At 39.2% G+C, this 21828-nt stretch overlaps 1 protein-coding gene across 1 annotated transcript in view; it reads right to left on the bottom strand.

The window, feature by feature from the left end:
* Positions 1–20880, bottom strand: part of AIM1 (absent in melanoma 1) — a 42862-nt gene extending 21982 nt beyond the window's left edge. Inside the window, exons 1-12 of the mRNA XM_010573393.1 lie at positions 19397–20880; positions 12250–13714; positions 11989–12165; positions 9402–9449; positions 9174–9292; positions 7675–7837; positions 6558–6697; positions 2619–2745; positions 2252–2287; positions 1709–1851; positions 1323–1449; positions 1086–1231 (exon numbers count right to left, since the gene is read on the bottom strand). Of these exons, the coding sequence (XP_010571695.1) occupies positions 1086–1231; positions 1323–1449; positions 1709–1851; positions 2252–2287; positions 2619–2745; positions 6558–6697; positions 7675–7837; positions 9174–9292; positions 9402–9449; positions 11989–12165; positions 12250–13714; positions 19397–20148 (3443 nt within the window). The 5' untranslated portion in view covers positions 20149–20880. The remainder of the gene's footprint in view (positions 1–1085; positions 1232–1322; positions 1450–1708; positions 1852–2251; positions 2288–2618; positions 2746–6557; positions 6698–7674; positions 7838–9173; positions 9293–9401; positions 9450–11988; positions 12166–12249; positions 13715–19396) is intronic.
* Between the last annotated feature and the right edge of the window lie 948 nt (positions 20881–21828).

The raw sequence follows: 21828 nt of genomic DNA, 5'->3' as shown, positions 1-21828 counted from the left end.
TTGCATATTACAGAAGACAAAAGGGCACAGTGGCTTCAAACGTCATGAGGCAGAAAAAAACATGCTGTCGCACCATATTCATATACAAATTAAAAGCATTCCTCTGGAATGCACTGAGCTTGATTCTGCAATCTTTATCCAGACAAAACTTGCAGAGATATCTCACAGATAACACAGAGAAAGATTTAAGGTGTGGCTGGGTAAGGCAGAGCTTTCAGCATGTCACCTGCATACCAGCCAGGGAGAGACCGTATGTCTCACACTCTTTTGATTCTACTACTGTAAGTAATTTTGTATATTTGGAGACATGATTGCTAACAGTCATTTGTATTTCCAAAATACTTTAACACAGTCTGCAAGGCTGTGAAACTCAATCTGTGACCGATGTACTAAATTAATCAAACAGCGAAGTCTATGAACTTATCAACTTCATGTGACAACACACATGGCACAAAGAATAAGAGTTGTTAATGGCCGTACCAATACAAAGTTTTGGGAACCACTGCATTAAAAAAAAAAAACCCAACAATGAAAACAATGCCACAGTACTAAAACACTATTAGCCTATAGGATTCGCTGCAAAACCAATGTTACTTTTCAGAACAGCTGAAGTCTCAATACCAGAATGTACTAGTGAGCATTGTAACAGTCATCTCCACTATACACACAACTGAAAGAAAGAGCAAAGAATTTGCCTCTGGTCAAACACAAGAAGCCTGGAAATTAGTTTCAAAACTGGAAATTGATTCCATAACAATTTTTGCTGTTAAAACGCTTTAAGAAAATACAGCCACAAGAACAAGCTATTTCTTTCTACTTCTCTGATTAAATATAATCTCATACTTTGTGTATCAGTAAGTCAACATTTCCTGGGACCATCTGATCTTATAATGAGAAAAAAACCGATTTACTGTACATATTCACAAAAACTTTACTTTTCACATTCTGCAGTCGAGGGCAGAAAATTTTATCTGAAGACTTCACACAGACATTAGAAGTCAGTGCTGAAAAACATCTGCAAATACTATGGATTTCTAAAAAGAATAGCACATTTAAATTAAACAGCGATTAAAAATATCACTTACACGCCACTTAGCACATTTATAGACTGTGTCCTCAGCCCGTATCCGGTGTCTTTCAAATTGGAAATAATTCCTAACACATTAATATTGGAACCCTTTGATCCAAAGTCTTTTTCACTGTACATTATCATATGGGAGCTTGTGAAGTCCTGTTAAAACAAAGAGAAGCATCATAAGGAAAATACAACATGATGTCTCAGTGCACTCAGGAGATGCCTACTATATGTTCTTGGAACTTACACCAACAATTGGTCGCAGCGACTGCAACTCTTCATCATAGCCACCCCAGTCTGTCCAATCTCGATATGCTCCTTCTTCCAGCAAGTATTGATGGCCTTCAAACCCGGGCTTCTCATAAGCAACCCAACTAAACAACAACAACAACAACAGAGTCTGCATGTGAAAATGGACAACTGCCACTCCGTGTTGTTATGGAGCAAATACACATGTGTGAAATTTGTTCTTTTGCTGTGAATATTTGCAAATTTAACCCACGCATCTATCTAAACCCAGAAACTAGGAAAACAGATAAAAGAAACAGGTACTGAATCTGTCCAGTGCAATTTCCAGCCTATGGAGCTACGACTGCAGCTGAAGGGGCAATATTGGTGTTTTCCCACACTTACACTCCTCCCAGTACTTTCATGGATCCCACTGATGTAAGTGGAAGTCTTGTCTTTTCTTCTGATTCCTTGTCATCAAGCATAAAGATCTCCGATTCTATTTCCACATGTCTCCCTTCAAAGAAAGGCTTCTCATAAATGATTACCTGTAGCAGAAATGAAGTAAAAGAAAAGTTGCAGAGAGCATGCTAAATTCTGAAAACAGTTTCTTTTGCATGGGCATATGGAGGGAGAAAACAATTATGAAACTAATTAGTGGGATCTCTCTATTCTCCTCAAGAAGTCTTTACCTTAGAGGTGGAACATGAGGGCTTGCATGTTCATTACCCATCTGCATTACCCAGATAGCTGTTAATACTTTCATATATGTATGTGATGGATGCATAAACATGACCGAAATTGCAGTTTCATGGTGTGGTCACATATGGTAGGACCAGCCCCTAAACCATAAGTAGTTGGTACGTGATCAAGATATATTTACCTACCCACGTGTAGTTCATGTGTTATAAAATACCTTTGGACCATAAAATAAATACTGACTTTTACCTTTGGCTCTCCACCGAATTCAACTTTGCGACCACCCTGTTAAAAACAAAAACAAACAAACAAAAAAACTTGTCTGTACTCAGAGTCATCAACTCTTCACAAAAAGACAGAATAAAGATGAAGCCTTCCTTGAAGAACACAAGTGAAAGTAAGAAGGCAGATTAAAGGTAGAAACGGATGCTATCAGACATTGAAAGCTCAAGAACTTTATAGACTAAAAAGTTGTTGGTTGGGGTTTTTTTGGTTTTGTTTTTTTTTTTAAGAGTTACATTTTTATCAGTCTTGAAAAAAATCTACCCACCTTAGCATGTTACTTCTAACACATAAACATAGGTCACAAAACTTGCAAGTAACAACAGTATTTTACCATTTTCAAGGGCCTCATGGACCTAATGTAGGCTTCCTTCTTCTCCCAGAATGCTAAATTAGGATATTCACCAGGCTCCAACATTAAAGGGACTCCCTGGAAACCAGGCTCTTCATAAATTAGCCATCTAAAGGGGGGCGGGGGGAAGGAAAGCTAAAGTTAAACACCCTGGAACATTTCTGAACAGTAAAGAACAAGACAATATGCTTACTTTAGAAAAGACATCAGGGTACCCTTAATAAAACTTTGTTTCTTTACCATCAAAATTGCCAGCTACAAGCTGGCATACTAGCAAACTTCTGTGCCTGTGCAGGAACCACCAATAATGCATGTGTTTTGTTTGAACAGGCTAAAAAAAAAAAATCAGTACAATGAACAGACAATTAAGAATTTGACTGTCTTATCTGAAGGCAACCCAAGTTTTAGACTGAAGTTTCAAGACTCAAAGTTACTCTGGGTTACTCTTAGAATAGTTTTAAAATATGAAGAACCAATTTTCAAGAAGTTGAAAGATGTCTACTAACCTAGACTTGGACTTGTTGCAAAATCTGTTCAATAGAAAATTCTAAACTTGTGTTATTTACTAACAGGTAGAAAAACCTGACAACTCATTAGAAATCTACTTCCTCATGGTTTGTTATCTGCTAATAAATCTGCTTTGAAAGACATAACTTTCAAAATTTCTGATTGGGACAGTAACAGTAGTTTTTCAAAGCTTTTTCAAGAAAATCTTAGCCAGTAATCACTTACTGAAAACAAAGAAACATACTGCTGATCTCTGCGTAAGGATGGCAATGTATTTCTTCCAGTTTAAATTTAGTGATCTCTCAGAAGTGCAGAATGGAGCAGTATATAACACATACTAAACTGGAACACTTTATGCAGCCAACCTTTTAATCATGTAAGGATCACAATGTATAAATCTGGTGACAGCAGAAAAATGTTAAAATGATCCATCACTCTGTCATGCTTAAAAGGCAGTCTCCAAGCTGATGTAAACTGGCACAAGTTGTATAAATTCATTGCAGACATACAGTTCCAAGAAACAAACAAGGAGCTTTAGTTTTATCGCTGTCTATAGCTGAATGTTTGATATGTTGTGTATCCTGTAGTTGCACCGCTCAGTAAGCCCTCAACTTATGGCTAGTCACAACTGGTGTTCCCGAGGGCTCAGTACTGGGGCCAGTTCTGTTTCACATCTTTATCAATGAACTGGATGAGGGGATCGAGTGCACCCTCAGTAAGTTTGCAGGTGACACCAGGTTGAGCAGGAGGGTTGATCTGCTCGAGGGTAGGGAGGCTCTACAGAGGGATCTGGACAGGCTGGATCGATGGGCCGAGGCCAACTGTATGAGGTTCAACAAGGCCAAGTGCCGGGTCCTGCACTTGGGTCACAACAACCCCATGCAGCACTACGGGCTTGGGGAAGAGGGGCTGCAAAGCTGCCTGGCAGAAAAGGACCTGGAGGTGTTGGTCAACAGCCGGCTGAATAGGAGCCAGCAGTGTGCCCAGGTGGCCAAGAAGGCCAACGGCATCCTGGCCTGTATCAGAAATAGTGTGGCCAGCAGGAGCAGGGAAGCGATTGTCCCCCTGTACTCGGCACTGGTGAGGCCACACCTCGAATGCTGTGTTCAGTTTTGGACCCCTCGCTACAAGACAGACATGGAGGTGCTGGAGCGTGTCCAGAGAAGGGCAACCAAGTTGGTGAGGGGCCTGGAGCACAAGTCTTCTGGGGAGCGGCTGAGGGAACTGGGGTTGTTCAGCCTGGAGAAAAGGAGGCTGAGGGCAGACCTTATCGCTCTCTACAACTACCTGCAAGGAGGTTGGAGTGAGGTGGGGGTCGGTCTCTTCTCCTAAGTAACAAGCGATAGGACAAGAGGAAATGGCCTCAGGTTGCACCAGGGGAGGTTTAGGTTGGATATTAGGAAAAATTTCTTCACCGAAAGGGTTGTCAAGCATTGGAACAGGCTGCCCAGGGAAGTGGTGGAGTCCCCACCCCTGGAGGTATTTGAAAGACGTGCAGATGTGGTGCTTAGGGACAGGGTTTAGTGGTGGACTTTGCAGTGTTAGGTTAATGGTTGGACTCGATGATCTTAAGGGTCTTTTCCAGCCTAAACAATTCTATGATTCTAACATCACTGCAAGAATTTAAACACATGGAAGACCAAAGAGAGAGAGTACAATCAGAAGATAAAGGTGCATTGACTCATTTTTGTTGGCAGCTTTTAGTAAACAACAATTAAGCATGAACACTGCGAAACTTCAATAAGATACGACCACACCCACATGGCAAGGTGACTCAGAATCAGAACCTCCCTCAACTGCCAATATAGTGAACTACGCCATGCCTGTAAACTAAAGGAAAGAAAAAACCCTGCAACATGCAAAAAAGCAGCAACAATTTACTGCATTTCTCATGCAAGCAATTGGCAGAAGCGACTTCTTTCTACACTGGACTAATAAACTGACATCTGAGAAAGATTATTTTTCAACTGTCTATTTTGCTTCCTGGTGCAAATATTAGTCTGCCTTCCCTCAAGGGATCCAAATGCAACAGAGAGAAATTAAGACTGTAAGAGTTTACATGGATTTAGTGCAAAAACTACTGTCACACTGATGGAAAATAAGGACCAGTCTGAAGTCCGAGAGATATGCACTTCCCTTCTTCTGCTTCCTTTCCAAAAATTTTGTAATTTCACTATTCACAGAATCCTTTTAAATGAGAGACAGAAATAAAGTGGAGCAGTAGATTAAGTCATTTAATAATCAACCTCCAAATAACGTATCTGATTTAATTACTCTTGGCAGACATGTAATTTGGATTAAGCTTGCAGTTTAACAGAAATAACCTCCTGTCAGAGAACCAACTACTTGGACTTCTTAAAATTTCCCTGTATATCAGAGTGCTTAATTTTTTCCACAAATCAGCATGTAAAGATTTAATCAGATAAAATACCCTTTACCTAACAACTAAAATGCCCCATCTATCGTGTAGCATATTTGAATACATCTTTGCAGTGGTATGTATCACTTGTCTTTAGTTGGGCAGTTTCTGATAGTTAAATAGACCATCTGCAGCAAGGCAAATGCTATCAGTGCCCAAACAAAACATGACCAACAGGTAATGACCAAGGTCTGCACACTCTGTAAAATGTTCTGCAGGACCCAACATCACTGGAAGTGGTTCCACTCTATTACTTTTTCTGAAAACAGCCTCCCTCTTCTGCATACTTTTCCCAATACCATTTTGAGGCATGTTTTCTGTACTGATTTACAAATTGTTTATTAAAGTTATCAAAACTACCATTGGTACAGCGTCTGGATTGTCCCTTAGAGGTCTCCTTTCTCACAGAAGCTTGCTTAGTTCATGACATACATTACACTCCTAACTCACATGGCCAGATATTTTCAGGTGACGTAACATACGTGTCCTAAACATCACCACAAAAACACTGATTAAAATGCACTGTGAAATACATGAATGCTTTCCAGAGTCCACACATGACACTAACTCTTACTTTGTAACATAAGGGCTTGAAAATTTTCTTCTTTTAGTACAATAATTTCAAGTTTAGAGGAAAGCAAGTAGGAAATGTGGTCTTATCCTAACAGTTCATCCCTCCACTCTCACGCTAAGTTTGCCTGAATGAGAAAGAGCAGGAGAGGCAAACTCATTCCTTTGCTACAAATATACAAGGGTTACTCTGTCTTTACTACACGCAAGCAGAAGAAAAACTGGCTCTCACAAAATATTTTAAGAGGTCAGGCTCTCCAAGGGTGAAACATTACAATAACGTACTAATGCTACTGTCAACAAATACTACCAAAATATAGGACGAGAATAAATATAGCCTGCTTGCATGTCTGATAGGTATAAACAATGGTTTAAAACAAATTCCTTTCATAGAAGTACACATTCATACAGAACTATGCACTTACGTGCCCCAGTGTACTTTGATAGAACAAGTCTTCTGAGTGGTGCCAAACACCCCTGTTTCTTCAGTGTCGTCAAAAAAGGAAGTCACGATTCCTAACCCTTCAGGTTCTGTATACAAATCAATTCGGCAAACCCTGTAATCCTGAAAAATTAAGATTGCCATAATCACTTAATCTGTGCTGCAAGTTCTGTAATTAATGTGGATAACTAAATCAGTTTTGAAACACCTGTTTATTTTAAATTGTTTCCCCTCTTGTCAATTACTACTGTTATTAGATGCCTATAATAAAAGTATAAGTAGGCCAGTTTGGCTGTCTGTTGGGACCAAGTCAGTCAATCTCTAATCAGCATTTACATTGTTTACTTTCTGCCATCTAGGCAGGAATGCATCTTCTTTCATCAGTTAACATCTCCTGTAGCAAATTAAATCCTAAGATTACACCAAGCAAGCCATTCTTGAAGAGAACTGCAATTTAGACAAGAATTGTAGTTACAAGCAATATATATTCCTCCTTTTTCTTTTCCTAGTCAAATAACTTTATAGCTTATGCTTGCTTTGGTAACCTGCAAAACTAACTACTTAATGGTAGGTTAAAACTGCATGTAGGAACACTGTTCCACCATGTGTGAAACTCCCTGAAGTTTGTGCACACAGGGCTATTTTTTAAGTAGCAAAGAAGGTTTGGTGTTTGACACTAAAGTTTCTGCTGAGTGTAAATTTGGTTTATATTAAGAAAAAAGAAAGAAGAAAAAGCCACACATATCTTTTGAAAATACGAGTCTGTGGAATTACTGATGCTTTTATGGGATGTTTTTCCTGAGAGATTGACCAGGCTAAAAAGCATATGTGGTACATAGCATTTTGGAAGCTATTCTAATAAAAAACATGAAGTTTTCTTCCTGCCCTATCCTTCCAGTGGTTGTTACCATAATTCCCATTGTGCAAAAGCCCCCACTTTTATTTTGTGATTAAACAAGAAATTCAACATGGAAGATTGTTTCCTGCATTTACAACTTAGGTTACACTTGTGTCCTAATACAACAATCACACTTTGTATCAGTATAAACATCACCAAACATTAAGAACTAGACAAAATTTTCCTTACTTAGATTACTTGCCTTAACAACATGTCTTATTGAACCAATCACTGCAGGCTTTAGAGATTTGCATTCATTTTGCTCTTCAGAAGTACCTGCACCCCAAATATCTGGGAGTTCCAGCTCTCCTTCTTCCAGAGGAATAGAGGGACCTTCAAAATTTGGTTTCTCATAGAGTATCCAGCTTAAAATAAAAAATTCTGATTTTTAATGGTGCTTTAGCAAGTGTGACTTGCAAAAATCATGCTCCCATTTAACAAATCCTTTCATAATCATTTCGAGACCCTTCCCGCCACCCCAATACAGCTTATACACTCAACACTGCTGATGCAAGCCATTTCGGGTCTCTGTGATACTTTTAAAAGCAATGATAAAACCAAAGATGCCTACTGCTGACTTCGTAATTTCATCAAAAACTCCTCCACCTTTTTAAATTGATGATTTGGGGCAGCAAGAGTACTGTCCATGAATACCAGATTTTTGCATGAGATACCAATCAGAACCAATTTGTAGGTCAGAAAATGTTGACACTGCAGACTGCTGTGTCATGTATAAACAGACAAGCTACTTGGATCTTGTGAAGAGCAGCCTGGAGTTCCACAGGGGCTGGTATAGATGTGCCAAAGGATAGTAAGACTGCTCAGAAGACAAGCACAACTTTATTTTTAATGGCAGGTTTAAAAATATAACTAGATAAAACTATATCCATCTGCAAACACAAAACCCTCCCCTGGAGCTCTCCGTTGAAGGGGTGGGGGGAAACAGTCCCCCAGTCCATGCTGGAAAAGACAACCTGGTTCACAGATCAAAAGATTTTCATTCCAGTTTTCTGAAGGTAAACAGCAATCAGTGTGCTTCCCAGTACCTCCTACTGCAGCTAGCCCTTGTTTCTGCAGCTTACTATCAGATCATTACTTTTGAGAACCTGCTATTTGACTGTATTACAGCCTGGCCACAATTTAACTTGCCATGCTATCCACACTAATAACGGCTGTTCTGTTAATGCTATGAAGAATGTAGGAGATGAACTTCTTGTGAATTACTCTTAAGCAATCTAGCTTTTAGAGAAAAATTCCCTCTGGACTTATAAGAGAAACAGTCAATTACATCTACAGTACCACCTTATACTTTTGGACATAGAATTAATCTTCTGCATCCAAACCCACGTCAGACCTGGCTTTAAAATCCTTTGCTAGCCTTTTAGCCCAATCCAAATACTATGCAAAAAAACATAAAGAGGAGAGGAGTCAAGGGGCAGCATAGCTAGACAGAATCTGTCATTTCTATGCCTGGTGAAATATTGCACCCCTCCAGATGGTAACATGCACTCAACTTGTCAGCAAAATAAGTTTCCTGACCCAGAACTTCCTGTTGCAGAGGTAAAATGCCACACTTCTTGCTCATAGCTGTCTACAATACATTGCCATTTGCAAGGCAGACTTACTGTGAATTACATGCTGGTTCCATTTCAAAAGATTTTTGGATAGACCAATGATAAAGAGTAAAAATTAATCTCTTACCATCCTCTGATGACTTTAATTAAAATTGTCGGTGACAGAACCCAAGAACTGCAATCCAGAACATCATGGAAAACTTCAATACCCTTTTTTTGATAGTCTGATTCACAGTATATCACCAGCTGTGTTAAAAAACAAAAACAAAAAAACAAACACCAACAACACGTAATTCTATCTTGCTATGCTTTAAATATAGAGAAGAACAGTAAAGATAATAAAATTTATTCTTACCTTGCCAGGTCTGGGATTGATTTTACTTTGCCCATTTCTTGAAAGTGCCTAATAGACAGCAGGGAGAGAAAAGTCACAAAAGAAAAAAAACCCAAACCAAAAATGTGTTCAATAAAGATGCTCAGCTATAAAAAAAAAGCTAGTAAAACAAAACAAAAATTAGTCTGAATAGTGAAAAGCTGATAACACTTCAACTACACCTACTTACTGCTTCAATTCCTTCTTCCTCCTGAAGAGCAATATCTTGCCAAAAATGTACACATTTACACTTTTTTTTTAAACATCTCACTGAAGCCAACTAACCTCACACTTGAAATGCTTTAAAATCCTACTGATCAGCTTCCTATATATTCCAGGATTTCCATACCAAGAGACTACTTAAAAAACTAGTATTAATAAAGTACATGCTCTACAGTGATAAAGATATTAATTAAAATTTAAATGTCTAGTAACCATAAAGCATGAAAAAATTTTGAAGGAATATATGAAAAGACTGAGGAGGCAGGATGGCATATACATGTATGAACTAACTAGCATAACCAATTTTGTGCTGAACACCTTGTGACAAGATATGTTCCTTCAAAAAGCGTGAGACTCTGCAATAAGTGATGGACTAAAAATGCCAAGAACAAATAAAATACATTGAGGTATACAAAATCTAAAACAATGTTGAAGTCAGTGGTAAATTATATGATACAGAACATATGGGAAAGTTGTGGTTGCACCACGTCATCTTAAAACAAATAAAGCGTTGCAATTATGTGTTTGGTTTCCTAGCAAGGACAGGAGTGCTCATTCTGGGACAGGGTCCCACTCTTCTAGGAACTATTCATACAAACAAACCAAAACAGATCCTGCCCCTAAACAGGTTGCAGCCTAAGATAACCAGCAACATGTGCAAGGAACTAATGAAAACATGTTAGTCGGCACGCAGGGCAGGCAATGGTCTCAGGACAGAGTTCCTAACCACCATCGGTTTTTTGTAGGCATCATCAAGACACGTTGAAGCATGACTGGTTTTTTTAGCCTGTGCTTCAATTCCAGTTAGAACTTGCTCTGTGTTTTAAGGAATGCCAAAGTCATTGTTTTGGGCTGCCCTTACTCTTTTCCTTCACATCACCCATTAGCCATTGCATCATCATTTTCTTAGTCAGTGGAAGATGCACAGTAGGTACACATCATACGTTAAACCACGACAAAACATTTTTGGTTCCTGTCTAACTTAAGCAAGACGATTCAGAGTCAGCAACAGCGCTGCAGAAGTCCTGGAACCCTTTGGAGCCCAATGGGTTTCTCTCAAGAGCAGTCTTACATGTGCACATACCCCCTTGCTCTATCAGGCCTCCATACTCTACTGAAAAATTGAAACCCACTCAGGAACAACAGTTTAAGTAGCAAAAAGAATCAGTACTAGTCATTTAGCTTTAAACTCAGGTTTTGAAATCCAAGCAGGACCATCCAGAGTAAGAAAGCCTTTTTAACTGGCAGCGTATGTCTACACCACTGCAAATAACCCCCCTAATTTTCATCCCCACACTAATTAAAAAAATTCCCATGAGAGAAAAATCTACAACCTCAAAATTGCCAAGTACCATAGATGACTTCCTTCTGCAAGGTGAAGAAGAAAGGAGTAATTTCTACTACTCCCCCACTCCTTTTAGTAGAACTGTAACAGCAGATAACCACTAGCTTTAGAAAAGTATTTCTCAAACTTCTCATATGCTGCTTCAATTCCACAGGTCACATTAATGCAGCTATTACATGCCAGAGAACATATTTCTTCCCATGGTTCTTAGATCTCCTGATTCTAGTTGTCCCCTCTGGTAACAGTAAGGGCCCACATCAACAGAAATAGCAGATAATATAGGACATCAGTTCATCGTTCTGAAAATAGAAATTACAAAGTTCTCCCACATTAGGGTAAAGTTGCCTCGAAGTGAAAACATAGGTCTACCTTCACTCAGGATGAGAAGATGCTCATAATCAGGCAAAGGGACAGCCCTCCACTGTAGCAGCACTTCCAATAATCACTACTCCCCAGTTCTTAAAGTATTCTTAAAGAATATGCATTTTCTATCAAATCCATGGGAATACTGGGAACAAAAACAGAGGGCTGACAAAAAGTTTGCCCTGTTACTCATTTAACAGGGCAATGGCTGAATGTCTTGCTGGAAGAGGAGAGAGATTACTGTCAACAGAAGAAGCAGGCACAAGTTTTCTAAAGTTCACAGAAAGCATTCTACTAATTTACAAGAAAAAATAAAGTTAGCATAAGATTTGTTTCAAAATAATACAAAATCAAGTATGAAGACATATACAAACATACACTTTCAATTCATATTTGTAAAGAGTCTCAAAATAAGGGCACCAGGAAGAAACATAACCATGTTAATAGATGCCATCTCATTTTTATGTGTAGCCAACATCAGATGAAACTGGTGCCATACCTACATTCACCTCTACGTATTTGTAATCTATGTATGTCCCTAAGAGGGGAAACAAAACAAAACAATGTATGCATATCATCTATAGAAAATAGAAAAGCTGGGTAACTTTCCAGGCACATTTTAGACAACACAATACTTACATCCACATCTAATAAACCAGCAGGAACATTTGATTCATATCTGCTTGGCCCTAACCAGCTGGAAAAACTTTTCTCAGGGTTCCCATAGTTGGGCATTTGTAAACTCAGTTCTTTTTTTGCACTATCTGCTTGCATGTACTTCTCCACAAAACTTGGAAACTTCATATCTGAAAGAGACTGAATTGCAAAACCAAAATTAACAGTCATTCAGCAGGTAGACAAAATTTTACATGGTTGCATTTCATGAATGATCTTTATTACCTCAGATTTTTGAGGCATGCCAAATGGCCCAGAAGCATCCTGTTGTAAAGGAGGCATCCCTGAGGAGTCAGTTGTAAAAGCTGTTGTGGTGTTATTTACTGAGGTGACAGAAGGATTAAAAAACTTTTCTTTAGATGCAGAAGACAGCAAGCTTGAGAAGAGGGAGCTTTTTTCAAGCCGGGATCTCTTAATTTCACCATCTGTACCATCAATGTTCTCTTTTCCATTTATTTCCTGAGTAAAGGCAGGTTCCTCTCTATTACATGACTGCAGCGCTTTGAATATGATACTTTGCTCTGTTGATGCACGCTTGGGCCTGACCCTGGCTATTGTTTCCAGGCTTTGCATTTTAATTTGTTGGGCTGGTAACAGATCCTGTGTTTTTTCCCTCCTCAGTCCCAAACCAAAAGTAAATACACTAGGATCAAATACTTTCTCTAAATTGTCTTCATGAATGGGAGGCATTGCAAAGTGGGGCGCTGGGGACTTGGGAAGTTTTGACCTCTTCTTTTTCTGGGGTAAACAAACTGAGCTGTCCAAGTTTTTTATTGTTTCAGCAAACTTCTTCATGTCGGATGGGGAATCAAAAATGCTATCATCTTCAGCAGATCCATTACAGGTTTTGCCTGGGCTCTCTTGTGTATTGATGTTGTGCTCTGATATCAATATACTATCTTGATTGCTATCATCACACTGCAGTGCTGCAAAGCTCAAATCTCCGGGCTTTGCCTTTTTATCTCCATTTTCCATCTTCTTAAATTCTGATCTAGAAACCTGATGAGATGGTAGAGGATATTTTTCATCATTGCAAGGTGATAAAACCTCTGTGTTTGGCAGCGTATTTTCTTCATTTCTGTGGAATTCTGAGCTTGTGTTATTTCTTTGGTAGGAAGTATCTTGAGCATTTTCACTTTTACTGGGCAAGTGCAAAGACAGTTTAAAAGGTGAACTTTCTTTTTTAGCTGTGGTTAATTCTGGATCGGGTTGCTTCAGAGAGACACTAGCAGCATCAATTTTGCTGCTTTGGTTAAAAAGGGATATTGCAGCTTTTACTTTAAGTTCTGTTGTCTTCCCAATATCCTCATAAAAGGCAGAGCCTTCTTCATTTTTGCCTTTTAATTCTGCAGTGCTTTCTTTCTCTGGTGTGCCATTCTCAAATAACTTCTGGCGACTGCTTTGCTTATTTAACGTTTTATCAGGCTGTTCGCTTTCCTTAGGTTGTTTTCCAAATTTCAGCTTTGCTCTGCCAACAAATGTGCTTGCTACAGTACTATTTTTTGAAGCAGGGATGTCAGCAGGCCTCTGGCTCTGGTTAGCGCATTTATTTTCAAACAAGGAAATTTTGTTGGCAATGTTGCTGTTAGTTTTATTAACTGGTTTTTCAAGAGTATCCTGCTCACTGTCTAAACTGTCTTGATTTGTAGGTGCTTTAAAATTCAGCTCTACACTCTTCGGTTTGGCTGGACTACAGGAGACAAAGTGATACAGAGTTACATTTTTGATTAATCTTGAAAAGACTTGTAACAATTTTAAAAACAATAATATGTAGCATTATAATGACATTTTCCATAGTCATATTCAGTTTAAATTTTGGTTATTTCAAAAGGAATTAACTAAAAAAGGAGTAACTATACGGAAGACAAAAAAAAAAAAAAATCAGACAGTAAGTAAGGAGAATACATTTCAAACATGTACATAGTTCTCTAATGCTCTGTAAAACAAAAAACACAACAGCCTACAGCATCTGCAATCAAGGCAGAGAACTTAACTATTTATGACTGACAGACATTAAAATTTCATAGTGAATAGGCAGAATGAATTATATGCATGCAACTCCCTACAGAGTTTAGGAAACAAATCCCAATTCATTAAGGTGATAATGAGTTGGTTAACATTTGAATATACCTCTCCAACAAGTTTTGAAGACATCTGCCCAGATTCTTTGCAGCCCTTACACTGCAGAAGCAACCTTAAATCCAGTGAAAGACCTCTTCTGGCCTCATTAGTGCTGGTGGAAAAGCTAACTGTCCCCAGTCACTGCATCACCACTTGGCTAAGCAAATACCACATGTGAGGACTCTCCCATTTTCTTCAGGTACAGTCAGCTAACAATTCAAATTGTGTAAACTAACACTGCTGATTTTACAAGAATTGAATCAGGAAACACTTACAGAAACTTCTCCATCAGAGTGGATAGAGAAGCACATACAAGTACATAGCACATAGTACTCATGTACTATGGCAGAAGGCTGATGACATGCAAGTGAGGGTTTTAAGCCTCCTTCCTCCGAATACCTACATCCAGGAAAAAATTATCTGACCATGTCACTTGCTACTGCAGGAACTGTACAAACAGCTGTGACGATGCAGGGCACATCTTCAAAATTTATCAGTAAGATATAAGGAGTGTCAAGGAGCCCACCATCACCTCAAAGGCAAACCTGTTCTCCGAAGAGGAATCTGGAGACACTCAGCAGGGGGAGAACAGGCAGAACTGCACTACATGAAAACTGATGATGGTGGGAAATAAAAGAAACTAGCTTGCAGCAACAATCTCCAGGGCCTCAAATGCTCTATTAATCAATGGATGATTCTGGTATTTGAGTGCTTTCTTCTTTTTTACCCACACAAACTGTTCACTGAGCTCTCAGACAGCTCTTTAGCCCAAGAAAGAAGCATGAGGTACAAGTGAGTTAACGTGAGCAACCCAAAACCTGGTATCACTCCTTTCTCCTCTTCCTCAAGAGATCCATCCCAAGTACGAACGTAAACCCTACTAAAGCAAGACTCTCCATTGTACCAGCTTCTTTTCTTGGGAAAAGCACGAGGAGCAAACTTACTGAAATAACACAAGGAACCCAAAATCAGCTGCCTAAGAATCTATACAGAAAGCAACCATTAAAAATCACCGTATCTTTTCAGAGAATAATTCCCAACAGTGCTCACTGTAACTACTAGCCTGCTCACATTGGTTCACAACTGGAAGGCTCTTATGAAGAACATGTCATCAAATAAAAAAGGAAACAGTAAATTTAAAAATGACTGGCCATACTTCAGATAGGTGTTAATAAAACACACTTGGAAAATTTAAGTCTAGAAACAGAAAAAAATTATTCCTGAAATGGGGAAGGCAGGGAGGGAACTATCACGCAGCATAAGATTAAATCTATTTAGACACTACTTTCCATTTGCAGTATGACTGTTTTTCCTAAACTTTTCAAAGTTAAATTATTCTATGATTTTTCTTTTTCGAAAATGAATATAAGTTGCAAAGGACCTCTAAAGGTCAGCTAGTCCAACTTCCTGCTCAAAACAGGGACAGCTTCAAATTAGATCAAGCTGTTGAAAGCTTTGGCTGATCAAGTTCCGAGTATCTCCAAGGGTCAAGATTTCACAACCTTACTAGGGAAGCATTGCAGCAGGTCAGCCGCTGTCACTGTGAATTATTTTTGCCTTGGATCCCATTGAAACTTCACTGTTGCAACTTGCTACCATGGCCATTGTCCTTTCACTGCACACCTCAGGGATGAATCTGGCTCTGCCTTCTCTATAATACCTCTATAGGTAGCAAGAGATGATTGAGTTCTACCCATATCCTTCTCTTGTCTCAGTTGAAGTCAAGGTGCTTCAGCTTCAACTCATACATGCTATGCTCCAGTGGATCACTTTCTTAATGGCTCACCACTGGGCTCATTCCAATTTGTAAGCATCTCTCTTGTACCAGGAAAAGAGAGTTGAAGAGGACAGAGGGGTACAACTCGATATAAAGCCCCAGATGCAGCCTCATGAGCACCGAGTACCTTCTCCTTTGACCTGCTGGCTATGCTCCTGCCAACCTATCCCGGTACAGGCTTAGCCTTCATCTGCTACAAGGATGCACGACTGATATATGCTGAATTTGCTGTTCACCAGAACCCTTCATGTCCTTTTCTGATCAGAAAAAGGTACTTTTCCTCTCCTACCTGCGTTTTCAAGAGGTACCACTAACGGCCTAGTTATCTTAACAGACTCATTTCCATACCATCCTTTTGTCAGCCTGTCACTACTACATGCATTTCAACATAACAACACGTATCTTCCCAATAAAATCCATCCGTCCCTGTATGCCTCAACGCAAGCAAGTTTAATGGTTAATACTGACAGTTATCAGCCACACCTAAAACCTGTTTTAAATCAACAGCTAACACCTCACAGGTATATTTTCAAGCTTTGCAAATTTACGTAGAAACAACCACTTCAGCACTTTGTATTTTACATTCTGCAGTATTTCTGCACAGCAGCAGCAACAGAAAAGCAGCTGAGACCATAGAGCAATAGAAAGCTCAGCCCTGAAGCTCCATCCACTACAGCTGGCCTCCTCTAACTAATCTTTCCATTACACCTTTTTCCACATCAAGAAATGCTGATTTTAAATACAGCCAAAAGATGTGCCTTATTGCAATAACTGCGTTTCTAAGCTTGTTTAAAAGGAAGAGATGTTGATTGTGTATCCTCTAACCCTCCCCTCTAGTATGGGGGAAAAGCATTGAAAGATGGATTCACTTAACAGTGCGAACGCTTTCTTACAAATGACCCAGTGTGGCTGATTCCTACTACCCACTGCTGATCTGCAATATCAGGAACAAGCAGGCACAAGAGAAATACTGATGTCCTCCTCTTTGGTTACACCTTGCAGCTAACTTGTGGAAGTAAGCAGTTAAACCTCTCCCAATATAGTCATAAATGGAAGGTGAGTCACATAGTTGAAGCATACTGTCCAAACGACCATGTCAAGCACGTAACTGATGCCAAAAAACATTGATGCCAAGACATCAGATTGAGGTGAGCAAAGAAAAATGGCATGTTAACAGAGCAGAATAATTCAACAAGTGGGCATAAATGCAAAGGCAACTACAAACCCATGTCTGAACATCAAATATGACAACTGAAGCCAAGTTTTCCGCTAAGCACACCAAAGTAACTACTGCCTGAGGTTTTATTTGCTGATTAAGATGTACCATCAGCCTCAGTTTAGTCTCAAACCTGACTGCTTCTAGCTTTTGAAAAGGAAACCTAAGTACCCTGTGACTTCTGAGATGCCCGATACACGACATAAAAGGAGAAAAGACAGAAAATGCTATCATTACTTGCAGGGAACCAGCAAAACCAACTTCTTTTAAAATTGTTTCTAAAGAAACTTGATTCCCAGAATTAGCACAATGTCATTAGTAAGAGACATTATGCATTTTTAAGTGAAAACTACTTTGATTATATGAAATCCATCTTATAGGAGGCAAAGGAGTCTGTGAGTAAATGATTATTTTTCAACCTGAAAGGGATTCATATGAAGTATCTAACAATAGTTTTTTAATCTTTGAAACTGGAACAGTTATCTGTTTTCTAGTTCAAAGCAATAACTAGAGAACAAAAACACACCTTCTTTTAGTAATGGCACCACCTTTTCCTTTCCCATTTTACAGCAGCTTAATCCACACCCAGGTTTATAGTTCATGTGTTCTGATGAATGACTACAAATTATACCAGGTAATCTGACCATATCAATTTGTCTGGCTAAAGAAACTGTCTGGTACTGCACAGTGACACCTATCAGATGCATCAGGAACCTTGCATGCAACACAGCAGTCCCCACCCAGGGCTAAAGTTCTTATAGCGGCAGATAAGGCCAAGACACAGAGCGCCACACACCTCACAGAATCAGGTGAAATAGAACAGGCTGTTTATTCATTAAAATTTAATCTGTCATAAAGGATACTTGTCTATTACTCTGTGAGTAGAGCAGAAGGTAATTCATTGTACAGCAAGCCAAGGAGATACCTAGAACAACGAAATCCAGCTATGCAAGCATTTATAAGTTCATCACCACTAATGACAGTGACACAAAGAGAAAAATATGAAAGCTGTCTTTCCTTTGAAGTTGTGAAGATACAAAACTTCAGAGTTTAAGATTTGTGATCTATACTGCCAGATGGCAAAGCATCACCACGTACAAAACCACCACAATTTAACTTTCAGTACTAGGTGTTTTTAATTCAGTTACGAATTAACAAATCAGATGTAGAGTATTACAAATCAATTGTTCCTAATGCTCCTACACTTCTCAGATGTGGGAAGCATAATTGGAAACATAGGTGTTTCTTAAGCCATAATGTTAAACCTTCATATCCCTCTAACAGAACTGAATGACAATTCTGAACACTTGGTGTACCTCAGGTGGACCTATAGGATTCCATGTAGTCTGACACCTATAAGTGCATGTAACAGAATGAGGAAAACAATAGCACATAGTACATAGCCGTGACAATCAAACAACAGAAATGACGAATGTAATAGAACGATTCACTGTAGAAGAGAACGCAACAGAATCCAGGAAATCAGTCCCTGGACTCATACTAGTGATTACAGTGAAAGTTATAAATACATCCACTTCTTTCGAATCCCAAGGAAAGCACTGATCACCTCTGTTTGAAAGGTGACAATTTCTTTGTGTGTAAAACCAAATCCTGCAAACTAATATATGCATAATTCTGCAAATGCCTGATGTTATTCACATGCATAAAAATTTACATGATTCATACTGCACATACTTATGAAAGCAACCATACATATTCAAATTTCTGGAGTGTGATTTATCATGTCATTTGAAGGATCAAGTTCTACATTGCATCCTACGTTTCTTCATAAAATAATAGCACAACTTATGTTGTTTCAAAGAACAACTTGAACACATTCCTTATTCAAAGATTTTTCACATACAAAATCTTCAACCACATCCTCAGTTCGTTACAGATGGCAAAACTACATTAAGGTCAATGACAGATGAGCTAATCTGCGCAACAACGGGGGAACTGATGATGATGACAGAGCAGCTTTTATGTATGTTAAATTATTCCATATAATGGAATTGACATACAAAGAAATTCCCTATCCATAAAAAAAAAATGGAAAAAAGAATTATTTTTCTAACACATGTAAACTACAGTGCTTGTTAAGTGGCAACTGTAATTATATTTTTTTTTTTTAAAGGGCAGTTCTTAACTGAATATAATCTAGATAGATAACTGATACATAGCTATAGAGTTCCTGTAGAATCCTAAACACAGATACAGGCAAAATTACAGCTACAAGGGTAAACTAGTTTGTTACTTACAGGCTAATCTTTGTCATGACTGTTCTGGAAGCATCCAAACTCTTCAGCTTCGAGCTGTCTAAATCAGAATTTGTCTGTCTCTCAGCTGACGTACACAAGTCTCCATTTTTAATCCCATCAGTACGCAAGAAAGCTCTTCCATCCGAACCATTACCATGCTTTACTGCCTTGGTCTCATTTCTGCTTTCAGCAAACACCAAGGCAGTGTCTTCTGTCTTATCGCCCAAAGAAACTTTGGGAGACTCCAAGCTGTCTTCCCCAAAAGCCACAGGTATAGTTCCCTTTTCCACTGAAGTTCTTTTTGTCACTGGGTTACTCTCTGGTGATGCTAAAGGTTGCCTTTTTGAGGAATAATCTTTTACCTGACCCTTCAAACCAGTAGGGGAAACGGGGACAGCATCTGACTGACTCTTTTTATATGATCTTCTCCTTGCAGGGGTTGTGTTTGAGATCTGCTGCTTGCCTTTGTCAGCTTCAGTTTTAGATGCCCCTTTGTGAGCAGATCCAACTTTTAGGTCCTGATTATTACCTGGGGAAGACGAATTCCTTTCAGGAGTCTGTTGAGGAGACTTCGCTTTTCTTTCCGAGTTTATTACCTTGTCTGAAAACACCTCAGAAGGGACATCATCCTCAAAAACAGATTCTTCTCTTGCAGTAGTCTCAGTCTGGTTTCTCTCTCCATTTGGAATGTCACTAGACGACTGAGATTTTCTCCTTTTTCCAGATCTTTTATTAGCAGATTTTTTATCCATTGTGTCCGAGTCACTACAATTTTCTTCTGATGTAACAGTCACAGGTTCATTAAGGAGTTCGTCTGTTTTTCTTAGATAGATATCAACTGTTAACACTCTAGCAGAATGTGTGTGTTCACTCGCCGCAGATTCCAACTCGTATGGCAAATTCTTTGATTTTGCATGCCCAGGCTCCTCAGACACCCACGTGTTCACGAGCTGCTTGTGGCTTAAGATACTCTTTTCTAAGTCTTCACTAGACAAATTTCTCAAGCTTTTTATGAAATCTGGAGTTGTGGAATTATTTATATCTGTGATGGATTCTTTCTCCAGTTCCAGGGTTTCCACATTCAGACTACTCTCAAAGAAAGAGTTTTTAATGGTTTCACTGCTGCTGCTCCAATCTGCTGACCACTCACTGTCAGAAGAGACTCCCCTACTACTCCATTCTGAAATGGTATCACGATACAGCGGTCCTACTTCCCCACTGAAATTACATTCCTGCGTCTCAGAAACATCACTTACGTTTCTCACTTGCTTCTGTACTTGAGGAGCTTCGTGTCCTTCCTTTACGTGCCTACAGTATATCGGCTGCGCTCTGTGAGGAGAAACTGACCTCTCCCCTTTCCGATGTGAAGTATGTTCTAGTGAACTTTTGACATTTTTCCTTCTCCCCGTACCAAACAAATTTCCAAGTCTTTCCAAAACTGGTTTCTTTTTATTCTCTTCTCTGGAAGAATCTGGAAATTGTGAGGTGGACTATGAAAACAAACAAACATTTGGTTAATGTCAAAATTGTTTCTATAATACATTTGTTTGTATTAGCACCACCTATAAATCAAAACAATACAGTGAATGGGAACAAAACAGCTTACTGAACAATACTAGCTCTCAAAAAAGAACAAGAAAAACCAAAAACCTCAAAAACCAATTAAAATCCCAAGATCCTTCTATTTGTTTACGAGTATGCTCATCTTGCCTTATAAAACCAGCATTACATGTCCCAAATCTCAAAGTTTTGCACAATTAGTTAACGTCACACAAAATAATGCGGGAAAGCATCCTGTGTCTGCAAGACTGGGGACAAACCGCTTGGTCAAAATTTTCCTTGCGAAAACAAGAGTGGGGAGTTCAACCTTCCTTTCCATGCTGGCTGAGTTAGTTTTGACACTTGTGTTGGTAGAGAATAGTTTCAAAGGCTTAAACTGTATTACAATTCATACATTTCTCATTAATGAACTCCAATAAATACTTGGCTTGTGTTTTGGGGTAGAAACCCCAGAACTATAACAGCCAATGCATCATTCAATGAGCATTACTGGGTCAAATACTGCCCCGGATTACTCGTGGTGAAGTTTTCCCTTACAACTTCTAATTAACATGGTAAACAGGAAACACGCAACAGCATTACCGAGTATACATGCATATTTGCATTTTAATATATTAGCACTTTTTACATGCCGGTACGATGAATACTTGTTTTGAGATGTCTATTTCAAAACACCGGGAGTGTTTCCTACTTCGGCGGACCAGACCTCCCGAGGAGACCGGGTCGCTCTCGGCAGCCCGGAGGCTGCTTCGGCTCGTTTTAAACTTGGTTTTTTTTTTTTTCCCCGCAGCCGCGGCGACCCCCTGCCAGCGTCCCGCCGTCTCCTCCGCCGCCGATCGCGGGCCGGGCCGCGCTGAGGCACCCGCGCCCTC

This window comes from Haliaeetus leucocephalus, unplaced genomic scaffold (assembly GCF_000737465.1).
Source record: "Haliaeetus leucocephalus isolate CR32 unplaced genomic scaffold, Haliaeetus_leucocephalus-4.0 Scaffold384, whole genome shotgun sequence".
NCBI lineage: Eukaryota > Metazoa > Chordata > Aves > Accipitriformes > Accipitridae > Haliaeetus > Haliaeetus leucocephalus.
The sequence above is the reverse complement of the archived record's forward strand: the minus strand, read 5'-3'. Positions and strand labels throughout refer to the sequence as shown.